General features: G+C 35.5%; 2 protein-coding genes across 4 annotated transcripts in view; one reads left to right on the forward strand and one right to left on the reverse strand.

Annotated features, from left to right (window-relative positions):
• Nucleotides 1-8,470, forward strand: part of LOC100376570 (mitogen-activated protein kinase kinase kinase 2-like) — an 81,759-nt gene extending 73,289 nt beyond the window's left edge. For 2 of the 3 annotated variants that reach the window (XM_085496187.1, XM_085496188.1), the window contains exons 9-15: nt 771-931; nt 1,497-1,712; nt 3,074-3,222; nt 3,809-3,934; nt 4,418-4,547; nt 4,751-4,925; nt 5,266-8,470. In XM_085496187.1, coding sequence (XP_085352313.1) covers nt 771-931; nt 1,497-1,712; nt 3,074-3,222; nt 3,809-3,934; nt 4,418-4,547; nt 4,751-4,925; nt 5,266-5,506 — 1,198 coding nt within the window. In that variant the 3' untranslated portion in view covers nt 5,507-8,470. The remainder of the gene's footprint in view (nt 1-770; nt 932-1,496; nt 1,713-3,073; nt 3,223-3,808; nt 3,935-4,417; nt 4,548-4,750; nt 4,926-5,265) is intronic. The other variant, XM_085496189.1, reaches the window with a different exon arrangement.
• Nucleotides 8,471-11,555: 3,085 nt separating this feature from the next.
• Nucleotides 11,556-18,153, reverse strand: LOC100376721 (uncharacterized). The gene is made up of 4 exons (XM_006816097.3): nt 17,909-18,153; nt 15,216-15,287; nt 13,563-13,704; nt 11,556-12,140 (listed from the first exon to the last, which is right to left on the reverse strand). The coding sequence occupies exons 1-4, from the start codon at nt 17,951-17,953 to the stop codon at nt 11,716-11,718; spliced, it is 684 nt and encodes a 227-aa protein (XP_006816160.1). The 5' UTR covers nt 17,954-18,153; the 3' UTR covers nt 11,556-11,715.
• Nucleotides 18,154-18,996: the final 843 nt, after the last annotated feature.

An 18,996-nucleotide genomic window follows, 5' to 3' on the forward strand; every position in this document is an offset into this window, starting at 1 on the left:
GACCAATCATGTTGAAACATTACATATGCATTATGTGACACATGTGAACATTTAATCATTTGGTTATCTGATTCAAGATGTCTGAATTGCCGTTCATTCATCAAAATTCATCAAAATCAAGCATTTGTGGAATTTCGGGTCTGGATCTCAGTCATGCATAGACAGATTTTATTTAAACTTAATATTTACATTGAACTTTGTAGTACCTTACAATGAATGTCACTTTGTTAGATCAAACTCAAAATGGCTGACTGTTGTCTGTTTTAGGAAATGCCATTTTGGGTCCATATCTCTGACAATCTCTGACTGTTCTTGTTCAAACCTTATATATAAACTTGAGAACTCGCATTGACTTGGTAATGTAATTTCCTAACACTGTTCACTTGCATGTGTACCCAATCATACCTTACTAAGGTACAATGTAACAAATCTGCTTTATCACTGTATATAATAAGTTAATTATCACAACACCTGATGAAAACAGCTTTGGATTGCCTGAATGAATGGGAAAAAACAATGTCAGCAAGCAAAAAATAAACAAAAACTGAGTAATAGTTCAACCAACATAAAAAATGGTTAAAATATTACCTGATACTACCTCTTCTTAAATCTGAATGTGAAAACCATCCTGATGCAGTGAAAATAAATTTGTATAAAACTATTCAATCAATGTATTTTTATGGTTCTTGCACTGAAATTCCTTTACCTGCAATTTGACAATGAGATAATTTAAAAATTTATTGTAAATGTTGAATGTGTTGTAATCACAGTGCTACTGGTAGAAGCTTTCGAATGGGGGCAAAAAGTAACAGCCATGAAGATTTCTCACTCGGAGGGGACGCCTTCAGCAATGGCGATAAAGTTGGGAAAGGTGGAACATATCCAAGAATACATAAACAACAACAAACTTACATGAGGGACTACGGAGATGGTATGTAATTTTTCATTTTATAAATAATAGTCAATAGATAGAAACCTGGTGGAAAATTAATACAGAGGCGGAGCTGATATGTTTATTTTTCGTTTGGGTTTCTACAACTAACCAACAGCTTTTTCTAACCTCCTGGCTTGGGTGACTATGCATGAAAATAAACCCCAAATAGCAAACTGTCTCGTGTATAAAGTTAGTTCAAATATTGTGACAGGAAATGGCTCTAAAAATGTGAAAGTGGTGAAAATATTGTTGCCTGTAGAGGGCAGCATACATCTATGGCTCTATTAATACAACTTGGTGATATTTCTACAATACACTGAACAAACTATTTCAGACATGATATTCCAACCCACTGGTGTTTCTAGTAAGATTTTACAGGTATTTTAATTAATACTGGAAATTAAAGATAAAAAAGTTGACGTGGCGACCCATAATATTGTTCTGTTCTACTACTCCTCTGTACCTCTTGCTCTACTATTGTACTAAGTATTGTATTAAATACTATGCAAGTATGAGGTACTTAACATTAAAACTAATTTTTCAATTTAATTTTCTTCAATAGGTAGGAGAACGTTTCCAAGCCGTCATCAACCTGCGCCTAGTCCAGCTCCGCTCAGAAGAGACCAGTTCAGTCCCCAAGGAAGTGGTTCACTGAGTAAGAGTAGTAATAGTAGTGGTATTGGTCCTGATATTGAATTGGAAAGAGAACGTAGAAACAGTGATTTACAGAATATCATGAGAACTTTACAAGAAATTAATTTAAAAGAAAACGCTAAATGTACGTCACAGTGTCAGGAATAAGGCCTAGTAGTTAATAAAAACAACCCTGTTTTCCCATCACTGTGGTATAACCTGGCCATGTTTTTCTAGGAGGGCTATACCATTTATGTTGGAATAGGGGTGATAGGGTTATAACAATTAGAATTGCAGTAATTTCAAAACTTTTTAGGTACTAACTGGTGTTTGAGTGTGGTTTAGATTTTAATGTTAAGGCTATAGTTGCATTTAGCTGTGTGTTTAATTAATACTTAGTCTGCGTTAGTAAGATTTGTGTAGTGTTCCACTCTGCTAAATCTATCTCTGATTCTTTCTTTAAAAAAGTAGTTTGCTTTACATGTAGCTAAGATGGTTTGGTATCAAATACATCTATTTTCAGATAATTTCACTCTATATGATCGATTTGTGATGATTCATGTGAATATGGGCTTATAACATAACACATTGGCCTCAGTGGCTAATACTATATTGTTTATCTTAGCCACCAAGGCAAGATATAGCATTATGAAAAATCACCAAAAATTTCAGATTTTAGTACAAGTCGTTTTTCTGGTGTTTAAATTTCTGTCAGTCATGAACATTTCCTTTAGAATAATATATGGTATGAAATTTACTCATTGGGATGAAATGGTTTCATGGCAACCAAGCCTAAAGTGTAATTTGTCATGTCAGTGAGTGATTAGCGGAAGACATACAGACTTGTGCCAGCACTGACTAGAAACAAATTTTTCCCCATTTCAGTTTGAATCTAATTTGTTATGACTGTCAATGTTTACGAGATAACTGTGAGCTCATTTAATGTTCACAAAGATGAACTTTTCCAAAATTCATTGGGACTCGGTTTGAAAGTACATGTAGTATTGCTGGCAAAATTTATTTGAAAAGCCCTTTCAATTTAACCTGACCAAAAAATAAAATCAGAAATTTACAGTGTTCGTATCGATTGAAACCTGATGTATTGTGGCATTTATTATTTGTCATCACTACAATAATTCCAGTCATGAACAAAATTCACTCAAACGCCATAGTAACATGAGTGAAATAGTCATGCTGTAAATTTGAAAGGAAAATACCTAATGTTTATCCAGAAAACTGCTTTGATCTCAAACAAATCGTATTAAAAACTGTTCTGCATCATATGTTGATTTTGTAATATACCGGTAGTTCATTCTTGATCGTGTAATAGAGAATCTCTTGTGCGATTCAGGAACTTGAAAGACACCCTTAAATGCTGAAAACTCAATCACAAATGAATTAAGGTCAATTGGTACCAAATCTATCTTAGCTAATAGGGTAATACTTTGATATGAGTTATCTCGCAATCCTAAAAATAAAAACATATTCTCTTTGATTGTGTTTTAGCACCAAGAGCTCCTGAAAACTGGAGAAGAGGTCGACTGATGGGGCAGGGTGCCTTTGGTCAAGTCTATGTGTGCTATGATGCTGATACAGGAAGGGAGTTGGCAGTTAAACTAGTGCAGCTTGAAAGAGAAAATTGTGAAGCTAGAAGGGTGAGTTCATTGTCTGTAAGAAATTACCCTGTTCTGTTTAGGAAATTTCAACTGATGAAAGAATCGGGTCTGTTTCTCGCCACATGTAAATATGCCAGGGTCCATAGCATTGGGAAAATCCTTTGAAAGTCTTTGGATGTTTTGAGGTCTGGAAAGTCTTTGAGTTGTCCTTAAATTTCTTCATAGTTATTAATTCATTTTAGAAAGGCCCGTTTTCTCTAGGGAACTACCATATCCTCAGAACTTTGAGCTTTGATGATGATGTTGGCGTGAATTAAGGGTCAAAATGTCTTGGGGGGGGGATTGCAAGAAATTTTGGGAAAAGGTCTGGAAAAGTCTTAAAAATCATTTGGCTCTTGGTGCTATGGACATTGTATGCTTTGTCATTAATATTGACTTAGTGTCTGGACTTTAATTTTACAATCAGTTATGAGTAACTGGTTCTTGCCAACCACTTACCTCACTTACGTACACACATGTGCAATATAAATAGATGTCTTACTTTTGTTACTGTTTGTAAATTTCAACATAGAGGGCGATAGACACAGTCATCTGAGGTCATCATCTTCTCATTCTTCATTTACAGGAAGTAAAAGCATTAAAAGTTGAAATAGAATTATTAAAAAATCTTCATCATGAGAGAATAGTGCAGTATTTCGGTTGCGGTGAAGATGAAAAAATGCTTTGTATTTTTATGGAGATGATGCCTGGGGTAAGTTTTTTTGGACAGTTATTGATTGTCATAGATGATATGCTATGATTATGAAGCTTATCATATGAGTGATTGTTCATTGGCAGCATTCACATCAACTTTTTACATATCTAAGTACTACATGTTGACCTCTCAGATTTGTTCATTTCGTGATGATATCTTTAATTCTCGAATTTTCATGAATATTGTTGTCATTTTTAGAAAAAAAGTGATATTTTTGATTTCTTGTTAAAAACCATAAGTCTGATTGATATGATATTATTAGGTATTACAAGCGGACCTTTCTCAGATTTGTTCATTTTGTGATGATATCTTTAATTCTCTAATTTAAATGTGGGGTTGCTAACAGCTGAGCTATCTTGTTTTGTTTATAAACAAGCATGATTTGTACATTTAATTTAAAGGTGTTTCTACATACATGTACATTGTTTTATCTGAACCCTGCTCTAATTGTTTTTTCTGTCTTTAACTTTGTTCTTTCAGGGGTCAGTAAAAGATGAAATTAAACAGTATGGTGAACTGACAGAAGTTGTCGTCAAGAAATATACAAAACAAATACTAGAAGGTGCTGCCTATCTTCATAGCAATCACATTGTTCATAGGGATATCAAAGGTAAGTTAGCCAATTGCACGCCTTGTCTTTATCATGTGATCAGCAATTAACCAATGTCATGCCTTACTTTCATCATGTGACCTGCAATTAACCAATGTCACGTTGGGTTATGATGTATTGTTACAGTAGTGCTTTTTCCGAGCAACAATGATTTTCTATTGTCATCTACTGACAGATTTTTATCAATGGCTCATTACTTTCAGGGGCAAATATTTTACGAGACGCTGTAGGTAATGTGAAGTTAGCTGATTTTGGCGCATCTAAACGATTACAGACTATTTGTACGCTCAACGGTATGAAGTCTGTGACAGGGACGCCATATTGGATGAGCCCCGAGGTAATCAATGGAGAAGGGTATGGAAGGAAAGCTGATGTATGGTAAGTGTTTACTCCCTCTCCACCCTACTTTCCATCGCTTATACAAAATGTCCTGAGATGTGACTGTTAAGATTCTGGATGTTTGAATGATACCACATAATGTATTCAAAATGCCAGACATTTTTCGGGGTATACATGTTGCTAACATTTTTGTGAGAAAATTATGGGCAATCAAATAATTAATCAGTTTGACTTGTTTTGTTCCATGCAGTATTGTCACTGTAATATCAATTTTAAAGTGATAAACTAAATTGATTGACAGCAGCCGAGAGTCTGATAAGATATAACAGATCATAAATGACTTGCCAAGCTCTTTTAATTTTAATTTTATTTCTTACAGGAGCATTGGTTGTACAGTTGTTGAAATGTTCACAAAAAATCCACCTTGGTCCGAGTTTGAGGCCATGGCTGCCATCTTTAAAATTGCAACGCAGCAGACTTCGCCAGAGTTGCCACTCCACGTTTCAGACGATGCAAGAAATTTCATTTGGTTGATATTTAACAGGAATACACAAGAAAGACCAAGTGCTGAAGAACTTCTTATGCATCGGTTTGTTCTGAACTCTCTCATAATGGATTGAAGCAACTTCATGTGTCGTTCTATGATTAGCCTCATGCAGCATTGCTGGAATACATATGTTTGCTGGGGACTGACCACAGTACAATTTCTCAAGATTTTTACTGTGTCACGTAACCATGCATTTTACCCTGAACAATTGACAGGAATGATTTCCAGGTAATGCCCGTTAAGGAATAATAAAGGTGTTGCAGGATCCAGGGTGAGCCATGTACCATGATCTGGATATTATGGGATAGACTGATAACAAGTGACAACAATTACCAATTATGTAATAATAATACGAGGACAACAGACACGAATAATATGGGACAGTCTGATTTTTATTTATTCCATTGAATGTGTTCTCAATGAAACTGTATCTTGATGGAATTGTTGCGACCACTGCCCCCAAGTAATACGCCAGCTTCTGTCTGAGCTGTCGTTTAGCGACATTGAAAAACAGACAGGATAAACGTAACTTGTACAGACTTATCATGTGAAAAGTAACTTTAAATACCAAATCTGAACTCTTTTATATTTGAAACTCTTAGATTTGGGTTATGGAACGAAAAGCGTGTTGATATGTGTATATTACTGCTGTTATTTTGCTCCGCTTGAAAAGAGCGTTGTCATTGATATTTCGTCAGGTGATAGATATCCTATTGGTTGATGGTATTTCCATATATGAAGTTGCTTATGAATTGTAATGAGTTATCTTACAAGATTTTAACCAATAAGATTACAGTCTCCAATTTTTTGATACTTTTAAGTCAAGTCAGTGGTTGGTTGGTGATTTCTAATGATGTGTATAATTTTATTGTATCAGATATTTCATTAGTATGCTGTATTTGAATTCCTTTTGTATTATAAAAAAAAAACACATAATTTTTGTAATATTTTGCTATGGGTTAGATGGTAGGTGCTTAACGTTTGCTTTTCCCTGTGGGAAATTTTCTTACCCCATCTCAGGTCTTGTTCAGAACAAATTATCAAGTACTAAGTGGCTAAGTGGCTAAGATTGGCTTTGGTTTGTGGTGCCTGTTCTTGTGACATGCTTCCCCTCTGCCATGGGCTGATGTGTGCAAAATTATGATAACCATTATTTTAAGACAAATTTTTATCTAATAATAGACTAACCTGATATACTGTTGCCATATTTACAAACGTGACACTGTGAGCAAGAGCAAAAAAGCATTCCAAGTTGTATGCTTTCAGTTGTCTGCCCAATATTATGGGTCAGCTTTTTCCGGAAAATTAAACACATCAACCTATGGCAGAGGTGCACCACGCCAAGGTCGAAATCTTCTCAAAAAATGCTCTAAAGATCCTGGCCAGCTTTTGTAAAAAAACGTACTTCATGGATATGCAGGTTTTTCATTGGTTGATAGCAATTTGAGTAATCACCACACATGTGCATGATCTTCTTTGTTCAGAGTATTATGTATATGTGACGTTTTGTAAACATCCAGTCTATATTCTGCTCAAAATTACCCTTAGAAGTAAAATTTAAGGTGTCTTGATAACCAGATCTAAGTTTCAATTTTGAAATTTTAGAGCCCCAAAACTGTTCTGAATGAGGAATTATATATCCCACCTATAATGTAGGATACAACTGAAGTGGACTTGACATGCATGACGTTGTATCAGTAGAATATAAAACAGTTTGATAAATTTAAATAGTCTACTAGCACCCCTCACCTTAAGTTTATTCCATTCAATGCTACATGCTTGTGCAATCACTATGATTTAAATTTCCATGACGAATAAATTTTATATCACACTTCGCCAAAATATTTGTGTGGACAATCTCCATGACACTCTGCAGTCAATCATGAACACAAAAATTCAAGTCCTTCATTTTCTAATTAAAAAAAAAAGTTTCGTTTTCACAAATGTTATTACTCAGTTTTATAAAATCATGAGAGTAATGGTTTCCAGGAAATTAGCCGACACCAAACCTCTAATACTTGAATCTGATTTGGCTAAGGGGTGGATCAGGTGAAGTGATGGAGAGGTGGCTTTTAGAAAAAAATTTGCAAGCGAGACAATGAGAGAAAAAAAATAGTTGGCAAATTCAAGAAAAATAAATATGTATTGATTAAAACAGTGTGAAAGAAAAAATTGCACAGGTCACATTGATCCCACCTCCCCTAGTGATTTCAAATCCTTGATAATGTTTTATGTGCCTTACCCGATATCCACCCTCAATCACGTAAATATTTTATATGGCTCAAAATGGCTTACATACTCAAGTTACAACTCAACATTTCTATCATTGAGGTGATTAGGGACCTGTAACATTTACTCTAATGCTCTGAAATCATAGACCTTAGAAAACATGTTTTCTAAGGTCTATGCTGAAATCTACACAATAGATATGTATTTCTACTCATTGTATTTATTGCATGCAGGGTCATAGAACCACCTCTGTTTGTCACATGCAATAATAAAACAAACATGGTGTACTTATCCCAATTCTAGAACAAATTGAAGCGTTGTCAGCGCAATCCATATCACAGATAGGTCAAATGTGATCAGCCTTACGATACATCTTGAACACTTGATTCTTGTTCCCTGGATAAGGAACTACTCGTCTGTTGGCACATTCAACCATGAAAAGTATTTCCAAATTTACAGTGGGAGTTTTCTCATTTGAATGCCAACGTTGACTTTCACTAAAACAAATTTACCTAATTACTAATTATCTGGTCCAATACTGAATAAAGTACAAAATGTTACATTTTGGTGGGGAAAAATTAGAGCATTCAAGGAGTTGAATAAAAATAAGGAATTTTACATTGACACATCCTTGATCATATTTTAATTGATTGACTAGGTATTTTGATCACATCATTGTCAAATGATTTTTTTTTATCCATGCTACTGTATCAATAATTATGTATTAATATAAAATGTATCTGCTCTGCATACAATCATGTCTGTATTTTATACAAATGTAAAATAAACAAATAAATTGTAAAACAAAGCTGTCTTTTCATTTTCAATCTTCTTGAAAATCTATTATTCCAAACTGTTGATAAGAGAGATCTGCCAACCTGAAAAATAATTTCAGGAGAATTCAACAACTTTATTTTAAGTCGATTAATCCACCCAAATCTTTATTAAAAGGTGGTGTTCCTTCTATTCTGAAAAATACACAACATGGAGGACAGTACTATGTAGAACTTGATTATTCTGTGTTTTATTAGTCGCCATTCACAGTTCGAAAACTGAAACTTTTTTTTTAAAAATGAACATTTCTTGATCCTTTCTGCTACAAGCACTGTGCCATTTACAATGACTTGTTTTCACTGACATTTAAATGCGCTTAATTAAATACCAGTAAATATTACAATTCAACGATATAACGTATTGTTTTTTCAATATTCCAGGGGAATGTAAAACTCAGTAACTTTTTCTAAAATACCACCAGTTCCCCTTTATAGTATGCACTTTCCTTCAAATGATTAGGACAAAAATATCCAAATTGATTCAAATTTTGTCTGTTCGCTCCAAAATCATGGTTTATTTCCTGAAATATTGAAGAATATTCTAGAAAAAATGTACAGAAAAATTTGGCAAAAAAGTCTGGTGGTGAAAAGATTAATGCAGTGAATATTTCCTTTCATACATGTATATACATTACGTCATTTTGAGAATAAATCGAGAAACTTTTGCACAATAACAAATGGTCATGCAAATTTCCATTTTTGGTCACTAGAGGGCCTATTTCAAGATTACTGCATTTTTAAATTCATTTTGGTGATCACTTGTTTTTTCTAGTTTATAAACTTGAGTAAATTTACTTCAAAACATAGTATGTGCATGTGCAGTAGGACGTCTTAACGTTACTTAGAAACAAAGGTATTGTTTTCCCTGGTTAAACAGCAATGCATCAGATGGAGACTTTTTTAGGCTCTGAGTCCGTCATTTTTTTGGACATGCCTCCTTTTGTTCCAAGTTGGTACAAAAACAAGTCGCAATGGGATACATACATGAATGAACATTACTTTCATTTTTGTTTATTGATCTTGTCCCAAAAAACACCAAATATCCACAGATTTTATTCAAACTTTTCATAAAAAAAATTAAAGAAATTTGAACAGTTTCTCAGGCATTTCATTCAAACTTTGTATTGACGTCACTCATGGTGGATCTCTGGTGCAGGCAAGTTTGTTTGGTGATTTGATTCTGATTACCTTTATATTATACATATAGGTACCGAAGGTAGACCTCTCTCAGATTTGTTCATTTTGTGATGATATCTTTAATTCTCTAATTTGGATGTCTATTTTTGTAATTTTCGATAAAAAGTGATATTTTTGACTTTGTCTTGAAAACTCATCCAATTGTTTTTGTATATGTAGATACGTAATTACTCATCTAAAATTTGTTAATTTCATGACAAGATTGCAAAAAATTTCAAGAACTTATTTGTGACATCTTCCAAAAAACCATTGATTACTGATGGTGTTATTTTATAATTATCACAATATTTAGAAACCAAATCTGTATAAAATTACAGTGAAATTATGTTCCTGAATTTGTACAACAGTGATTTTTTTGACAGTAATTTGGGGGAAATTCTCAGTATATTAAATGGCCACAGGGTTCCAAAAAAGTGAAAGTGGTTAGACAAAATGCTATCTGGAATCGTATCCAAGTTCCAATACTGAGAAATGCAAAATTACTGAAATGTACAGCATAGTGGCGCATAAATAAGTTATACTAGTATACTTCATTGAAATCTCAATTTTACATTCAGTTTTACTTGCCTTACCAACATTTAATGTTGAGTAATGAAAAACTCAATGGGCATAACCGTCCAAGTTTGTCCCCAGTTAAGAAATTAGCAAAATATCCAAATAATCCTGAGAAAATATCTTTTTCTGAAGTTCTGTTGACAAGATGATTACTCCTCCTAAAGACAGGCTTTATTCTATACACAGCCTGCAGTGGACAGGTATTTGTTTCAGAGCATGCTTCATGCAGAATTTGTACAATAGTGACCACCTCACTTTTATTGAATTTTGTTCACAGAAAAGGAGTTAGAAATAAGTTGTGTGGAATACCACAATCTAGTCCTTAGATATACAAAACTCATCAACTGGTGCATGGCAAATATATATAGAAGACTAGGGTGCTAATATGTCCAGAAAGTTACTGGTACCACAAGTACCAGGGCTGTGCAATGCCTCTATCAACCAGCCTCCACTTATCGGTATTGTATAATTAGAATGGATGTAGAGAAAGACACAAATGGTCAAACATCAATCGCAGACCACAAGAACACACAATGATGGAGATGCTGGGATTACCATGTTCCTTGCTGGTAGACTATGGAGCGTACAGACTTTAGACATCTGGGATTGAAGGAAATAACAGCATTAATAAATACTACCCCAAAAGCCATACAGGTCATGAAGTTTGTAGCTTGTATCTTGAGACTACAGCAAAGGTGTAGTTGGAAAAAAGTTTTCAGAAAGCATGTGATTCTGATCTGAGCTGACGTGTTGTTTTCTCAGGCGATATTCTCCTCCCTACATTTAATTAAATTTTAAATGAAGCAAAGCAGATTAAAGAGATCTTTCAAAAACACTTAATCAGCAATATTACACAAACAGATACTCAGTAAGACTAATGAAAATTGAAATGAAATCTTAACTTAAAACTGAATTAGTTTACAATGAATTTGGATATTAACCATTGCTTGGATTAGGTCCAGTCATATTCCATGACAATTGCTATTAATGAATCTTTGCGTTTCTGGCAGAATATCTACTGTTAGATAACATTTAGGTTATCTATAAACTAGAAGTATATACTATATTGACTTTAGTATGAATTGTTGACCTAGACATGTCTCACTATCTTCTTAAACCTGTTTTCAATAATCAACCATTAGAAATATAAGGCTTCCCATATTCAAAGTAGTGCATGTACCGTACAACAAAATGTATGTTTTGCTTGGCAGATATGACCAAGTTTGTATAATCTAAAAACAACTTCTTTTTTATCAAAAATATGTTTGATATACCAGTTGAGTAGAAAAATCAAGATCTGACACTCAGTTATGAACACTGCCCTCTTTAGGCAAGTTCTCATATAATATTGATATGTAGAATATACATCTATCAGCCTCAGATTTGTTAATATTATATTGAAAAGTCATCATTTTAAAAAGTTCTTCGAGATTATCACAAATAAGTATGTTATTTTCCACCAGTACCCTTATATTACTGTCTGAGAAGGTTGTCTTGCAACAATTACAGTGATTTTATCTGATTCAAACATATTAACATCGACAAAGCCAACTTTTTTCAAAATCTCAGCATAAATATTTGGCATAATTGGATCAGTGTTTACTCCTAGCTTGGAACAAAGGGGAAAAAATTTCATATCAACTGTTGTCACCAATTTCGCCCCAGGTTTCATAACTCTTAGCACCTCGCGACAACCAGTATCTATACTTGGCCAGAAGTAGTAACAATTGCAGTGGTATACTGCGTCAAATGAATCATCTCCAAATGGAAGATCCATTACATTCCCTTCTAATATTTCAACGAGACCTTTGGATACTTCAGTTTTCAAGTTACTTGTTGCTTGTTTCACCATTGTTGGTGAAAAGTCAACTCCTCTTACTTTTCCACCACTTTCTAGAATGAATAAAAACAAATATTTAAAGTGGTAACTAATAATTTGAATAGGAATGAATCAAAGTGTTTTAATTTGAATAGAGATGAAATCAAAGTGACCTAATTTGAATAGTGGTGGATCACGATGCCCTGATTCAAATAGCAATGAATCAAGATTCTCCCTGATTTGAATACTGATCAGTTTGTCCCCTAATTTAAATAGCAATGATTCAAGCTGTGTCCTGATTTGAATTGCAATGAGTCAAGGCATGTCCAAATTTGAATAGCAATGGATTGAGGGGTGTGCCCTAATTTGAACAGGCATGAATACATGTAAGCAGTGCCTTAAATTGAATTGTGATGTATCAAGTTTTGCCCTAATTTGAAGGTGGGTCCTAATTTGAATTGTGATGAATCAAGATTTGACCTGATTTGAATAGTTATGTACCAAGTTGTGCTCCGGTTTGAATAGCAAAAAGTTAAGCTTTCCCCTAATTTGAATAGTCACGAATCAAGTAGTCACCAAATTTGAATAGCCATGAACCAAGGTGTGCCCTAGTTTGAATGGCCATAAATCTAGGTGTGACCTAATTTGAATAGCCATAAATTGGGGTGTCCCTAATTTGAATAGCCACGAATCAAGGTATGCCCTAGTTTGAATAGCTATGATCGAATCGAGGTGTCCCTAATTTAAATAGTCATGAATCGAGGTGTCCCTAATTTAAATAGTCATGAATCGAGGTGTTCCTAATTTGAATAGCCATGAATCGAGGTGTGCCCTAATTTGAATAGTAATGAATCAAGGATTGCTCTGATTTGAATAGCCATGAATCAAGGTGTGCCCTAATTTGAATAGTCATGAACCTGGGTGCCTAAATTTGAATAGCCATGTACATATCAAGGTGTGTTCTAATATGAATTAAGAGCCATTTATGTCATAATTTGAATCACCTGCACATGCTGTAATATGAAAAATAAATAATCAAGGTGTGCTGTAATTGGAATATTCAAAGTAAAAATGGAGTGGACTAGTAATAACCCATGGCAACTTTAAATAGTTTGTTGTTTCATAAATTTGAATAAATTGCATACAGTCATGCATTTATCACAATGAAATGCGCATTCATAGAACAACTTTGAGTGTTAAGGAGATCAGAGTGTACAAGAAAATATACTCTACAATTAAGGTTTATACATTTACATATACTGGTATATGTAAATTACAATCAGCTTCCTGTTCTCTAACTACCAATCCCAATTCCAACCCCAATCAAAACCCACATGTATACTTTCCACCATACAGAATTGTTCATAGAGTGTAGTGGGCATGATGAAATAAGCACCACCCTTTAACAGGTATCTTTCAATCATAATAGCAGGTTATGGCACTGTACACAACCATAAATGTGAGTCAATAGTGTTGGATAAGGATGTGAGTTTTACCTGTTTTGACATACTTAGCGGCTTCTTTCATCCCAAGTCCATGTCCAAAACCAACCTCCAAAACATTATGATGTGGCTGAATATCAAGTACTTCCACGGCTTTCTTCTCTAGAGCTAAATTTATTTTTGCAAGGACATGTTTCTATCAATAAAAATAATTGTAAAATTAACTGAACCTATAAATATTACACAACCTACTAAACTATTTTCAAGCAAGCACAATTTCTTTGTCAATTTTTGCACTTTTTTCTTATATTTTTCAATATTCTGGGAATAGTGTTCTCTGCATGCAGGTTAGGTATAGTGTTCTCTGCATGCAGGTTAGGTATAGTGTTCTCTGCATGCAGGTTAGGTATAGTGTTCTCTGCATGCAGGTTAGGTATAGTGTTCTCTGCATGCAGGTTAGGTATAGTGTTCTCTGCATGCAGGTGAGGTATAGTGTTCTCTGCATGCAGGTGAGGTATAGTGTTCTCTGCATGCAGGTGAGGTATAGTGTTCTCTGCATGCAGGTGAGGTATAGTGTTCTCTGCATGCAGGTGAGGTATAGTGTTCTCTGCATGCAGGTTAGGTATAGTGTTCTCTGCATGCAGGTGAGGTATAGTGTTCTCTGCATGCAGGTTAGGTATAGTGTTCTCTGCATGCAGGTGAGGTATAGTGTTCTCTGCATGCAGGTTAGGTATAGTGTTCTCTGCATGCGGGTTAGGTATAGTGTTCTCTGCATGCAGGTGAGGTATAGTGTTCTCTGCATGCAGGTTAGGTATAGTGTTCTCTGCATGCAGGTGAGGTATAGTGTTCTCTGCATGCAGGTGAGGTATAGTGTTCTCTGCATGCAGGTTAGGTAAAGTGTTCTCTGCATGCAGGTTAGGTATAGTGTTCTCTGCATACAGGTTAGGTATAGTGTTCTCTGCATGCAGGTTAGGTATAGTGTTCTCTGCATGCAGGTTAGGTAAAGTGTTCTCTGCATGCAGGTTAGGTATAGTGTTCTCTGCATGAAGGTTAGGTATAGTGTTCTCTGCATGCAGGTTAGGTATAGTGTTCTCTGCATGCAGGTTAGGTAAAGTGTTCTCTGTATGCAGGTTAGGTATAGTGTTCTCTGCATGCAGGTTAGGTATAGTGTTCTCTGCATGCAGGTTAGGTATAGTGTTCTCTGCATGCAGGTTAGGCATAGTGTTCTCTGCATGCAGGTTAGGTAAAGTGTTCTCTGCATGCAGGTTAGGTATAGTGTTCTCTGCATGCAGGTTAGGTATAGTGTTCTCTGCATGCAGGTTAGGTATAGTGTTCTCTGCATGCAGGTTAGGTATAGTGTTCTCTGCATGCAGATTAGGTATAGTGTTCTCTGCATGCAGGTTAGGTATAGTGTTCTCTGCATGCAGGTGAGGTATAGTGTTCTCTGCATGCAGGTGAGGTATAGTGTTCTCTGCATACAGGTTAGGTATAGTGTTCTCTACATGCAGGTTATAAGCATAGACTTTTTGTAACAAAGTGCATAAATTAAATAACCACCACGATGGAAGAACGCTTATGGAAATAGAACAATATGTTTGGTCTCCTTTCCCCTTCAAATTTAAATGCAAGTAAATTTTTGTTTTCCACTCCACTATTCGAGAATGATTTAAAATGTCATTGGAAAAAAATATGGAGCTACAAACTTACCGATAATGCCCATCCTATTAGTCCAGTTGGTTTTCGCAAATGTTTGGTCAATGTACTAGCAGGCAAATAATTCTAATTCAAAATTAAAATAATAATTCATTGTCAGTACTTTTCATATGCACTCTTATTTAGACACAAATTGTTTTTGAACACAATGAGAAATTGCATATCGCCGAGACCCCCAGAACCATGAGTACTTCCTTAATTTCTTAAATCCCAAATGATATAACCTAAATTTAATTACAACATGGTTATTCTGAATCTACATGTAGTCATCTGATGGGCTGTTGCAACGTCTTATATCTGGCACTAAAAAACCTGTGATCCTGCACCGAAACTGAATAAGTTGGCTTCAATATCTAATTGAATTGAGATCTCATGACATAGTGACTGCAGGTGTATCAACTAAGCAAGTACAACTGGTACAAGTACTAATACATATTATTATTACCAGAAATGTTAATACATTGTGCATTTTGCCAGAAAACTTCCCATTCATTGCATTGTATCAAACATTTGATGTCATCAAAACGTTCATTGTTGCCACTCGCTGGTAAATGCAAAAAATAACAATTAAAAACAATTTTTACTTTTTTTCACTTCATTTATGTGTGGAAATAGTGCATGGTCGTTAATTATTACTGCTAGTTCGTTGAAATACGCTAGAATTGATGTTATTTTGTAATGTGCTTCTCCCATCTATGCTTATGTTCAATGGCAAGCATTTTAGCACAGGAATTTGAATACAAAATCTAAAACATGCACTACATAGAGAGTAAATTCTGACCCTTCAAAATGTATTAGAATGTCACTTCACACAAATAAAACTCCAAATTCACAAGTAAATACAGTGGCCCCTCGCTAAGTCGCGGGTGTTGGGATCCAAGCAAAAACCGCGACTTATCGAGGGCCGCGACTTACCGAGGGACGTCGTGAAAGAGGGAGGTCGTGCATTGAAAAACATATAAAAAGCACATATAAACCCTCGGTTTAGTTAATTGATGTATCATCACATGTGTCAGGCAGTATTCGAATAAAATCATGATTATGTTTGCTGTAAACATTGCGTTGATTATTTTGTTTGTGTCTGATATTATGTGGGCCGCTTGCTGTTGCTTGCGACTTCGACGGTAACAGCTTCCAACATAAACCAGTTTCATCGCAATTATAAACATGTTCGTCAAAATAACCACCTTCATAGATAATTTCTCTCAGTTTTTCGGGAAAAGTTCCGACAGCGTCAATGTTCCCAGATCGAGCTTCGCCTTGGATTGAGACTGCGTGTGTCGATAGCGTGTCTTCTTTGCCATCGCAAGAACCACCCTGAACTGGCCTCAAATTCAAAGTCGTCATATCTGAGTTGTATGCTTTGCATTGGGTGATGGGACCAGATAGTGGAGTTCCGGGAGACCGTTCTTAAAGAAACGTAAACAGCTTTATCGGTGTCATCATTGTCGGACACTTTCGCTTGTTTTTCTGTTCAGTCCCGCCTCTTGGTCAACTTTGAAAACAAATTTACTTTTCATTTTTTACCCACCCACGAATAGTGGGCTCAACCACGTGCAACCCTTAACTTGGTTTGACACGGTCGATCGCCGTGAGTTTATGGCGTACGAACAGGCTGTATAGCTTTCGCTTTGACATGCTGCTCAATTGAGAAATAGAGATCAGAATTCTATGAATTCAACTCATTGTAGCGAGTTTTTGTAGAGGTATACCAAAATGGGACCGGCCAAGAAGTACGTACGGTCACTACTCGACACCCCTGTTGACACCTTGAGTAAGGCCGCCGTCACCCATTGCATCTCAGCAATTGACGGACAGTGGGTGTTAAGTTGTCTCTTTAACGGTTAGTTAAAAACACTATGCCACGAAACATTAGTCTTTGTACTTCAAAATTGCTGTCAAAACACAATAGAAATTTTGGGAGCCATCCAAGTACCCGCGACTTAGCCGAATCGCGACTTACCGAGGCGCGACTTAGCGAGGGGCCACTGTAATTATATAATAGAATATAGTGAAAATATACCGCCCATCCACCCCACCGACCCCGTGCTGTCAGCTCTGCAGTAGTTTTATAGATGTATCAGTACTATATCTACCGTAAATACCGGTACACACTAATGGTGTTCTGAAAACAAGTAAGTTCTGGAGAACACTAAAACTACATATATTATTATTATTATTATATATCACTACAGAAATACCCCTAGGATAATCTCTTACATGATATATAAATGAAACCTCTAAGCAAAACTCAAAGTTAATCATTCTGAAAATTTTTTTTTTAACTTTTCAGGTCATTTTGTTTACCCCGGCTATTTGCGCACGCGTGCGACATGTGCGCATGCGTCCAGCCTGTCAACTTGTGAAAGTTGTCACAGAAAACTGCTAATGGCGATTTTTGGCGAAATGGTTATTTTTTACCGAAAATTATAAGATATTCATTTAAACCTTTGACATTTTTCAAAACTATAGAATTCAAGGCAAATGTCCACGCGAGTAGACTTTGTTTCCTCCTCTTGGATATCATAATTCTGATAATTTCTGCTGTATACCAACCCAGAAAAAAATCCAAGTAGTGTCATTTGGGCTGTTTTTTATTTCTAAAGCAATATTTCAAAGTTGTTTTATTTCAAAGTGCTAACAAACTCCATGGTTTCGCTTGGCAGAGTTTCTATGTGCATACTTACCGCTATCAACCAACCAGTAAGTCCCACTTTTTTCATAGTAGCCATTACGACAGCATGCGATTATTATAACTTGTTGTCGATATTAACCACAAATTATACTGTATTGGGTAATTCCCGTAACCGAAACAGCGCCGCCTGTGATGTGTGATAATCGTTCTTAGAACGAGCGAGGCGGATGAGCCCACTTGGGCGGGAACCAGCCCCGGAACCAGACAAACTCGGTGTTATGCGACAAACCTCCCGGGCATGTGTGATGCGCATGCGCAAATCAACGTCGCACCTCAGTAAGCGATATTAGTTCCGGTATGATATACATGTACTAGTACTTTCCGATGTTCCACTAAGAACAATGCTTGTCGAGAACCCTTGCACAACGCATTAAATAATGAGTGAATAATATTGCATACTTATCATTGTAAAAGTCGGAATATTTCTTGGAACTATCGTGTTAACTTATAATTGGGAACACCAAACGTAAATGGCGCATTAAATAAATGTACATAGTGATGCGTGCATGTCATTGTACATTTGTAAAAGTCGGGAAATTTAGAACATCGTGTTAACTTCGAACGTAAAATGACACATAATAAAATAAACATAACAATATGTACATGATCAAAAGTCATTTTGGTCAAAAATGTTATTTTCGACGACTTTTTGAAAACTATCAGCTCCAATTGATTTGATACTTGACATGTAGGTGTCTTGGGTTAAAGCGCGGTGGTCGTCGCGCGGCGCGTGTTCGAATTTCATGTAAATAAACAATGTATTTTACACGCGTTGTATACACTGCCGTCGCTGTGAGTCCCATATCGAACAGGACGCGGCGTGTCGCCCATTAATTATTGTCACTTTCAGATATTTTCATTCTATGACGATATCAACTATTTTCTATTTTTAGCAATTACTTTTTCATGTTTGATATTCTTGAGATGTTTGTAGAGTCAATAGAAGGGAACTAGAATAGAAACAAAAGTTAAATTACAAAATAAATGTACAATATTATGTACAGTATTATGTACAATATATAAGCGTATAAAGCATTTTCCACATTAAATTTCGCAATTTGTACGCAATTTTGATTCTTA

Source organism: Saccoglossus kowalevskii, chromosome 22 (assembly GCF_978046115.1).
Source record: "Saccoglossus kowalevskii chromosome 22, keSacKowa6.1, whole genome shotgun sequence".
Lineage (NCBI taxonomy): Eukaryota > Metazoa > Hemichordata > Enteropneusta > Harrimaniidae > Saccoglossus > Saccoglossus kowalevskii.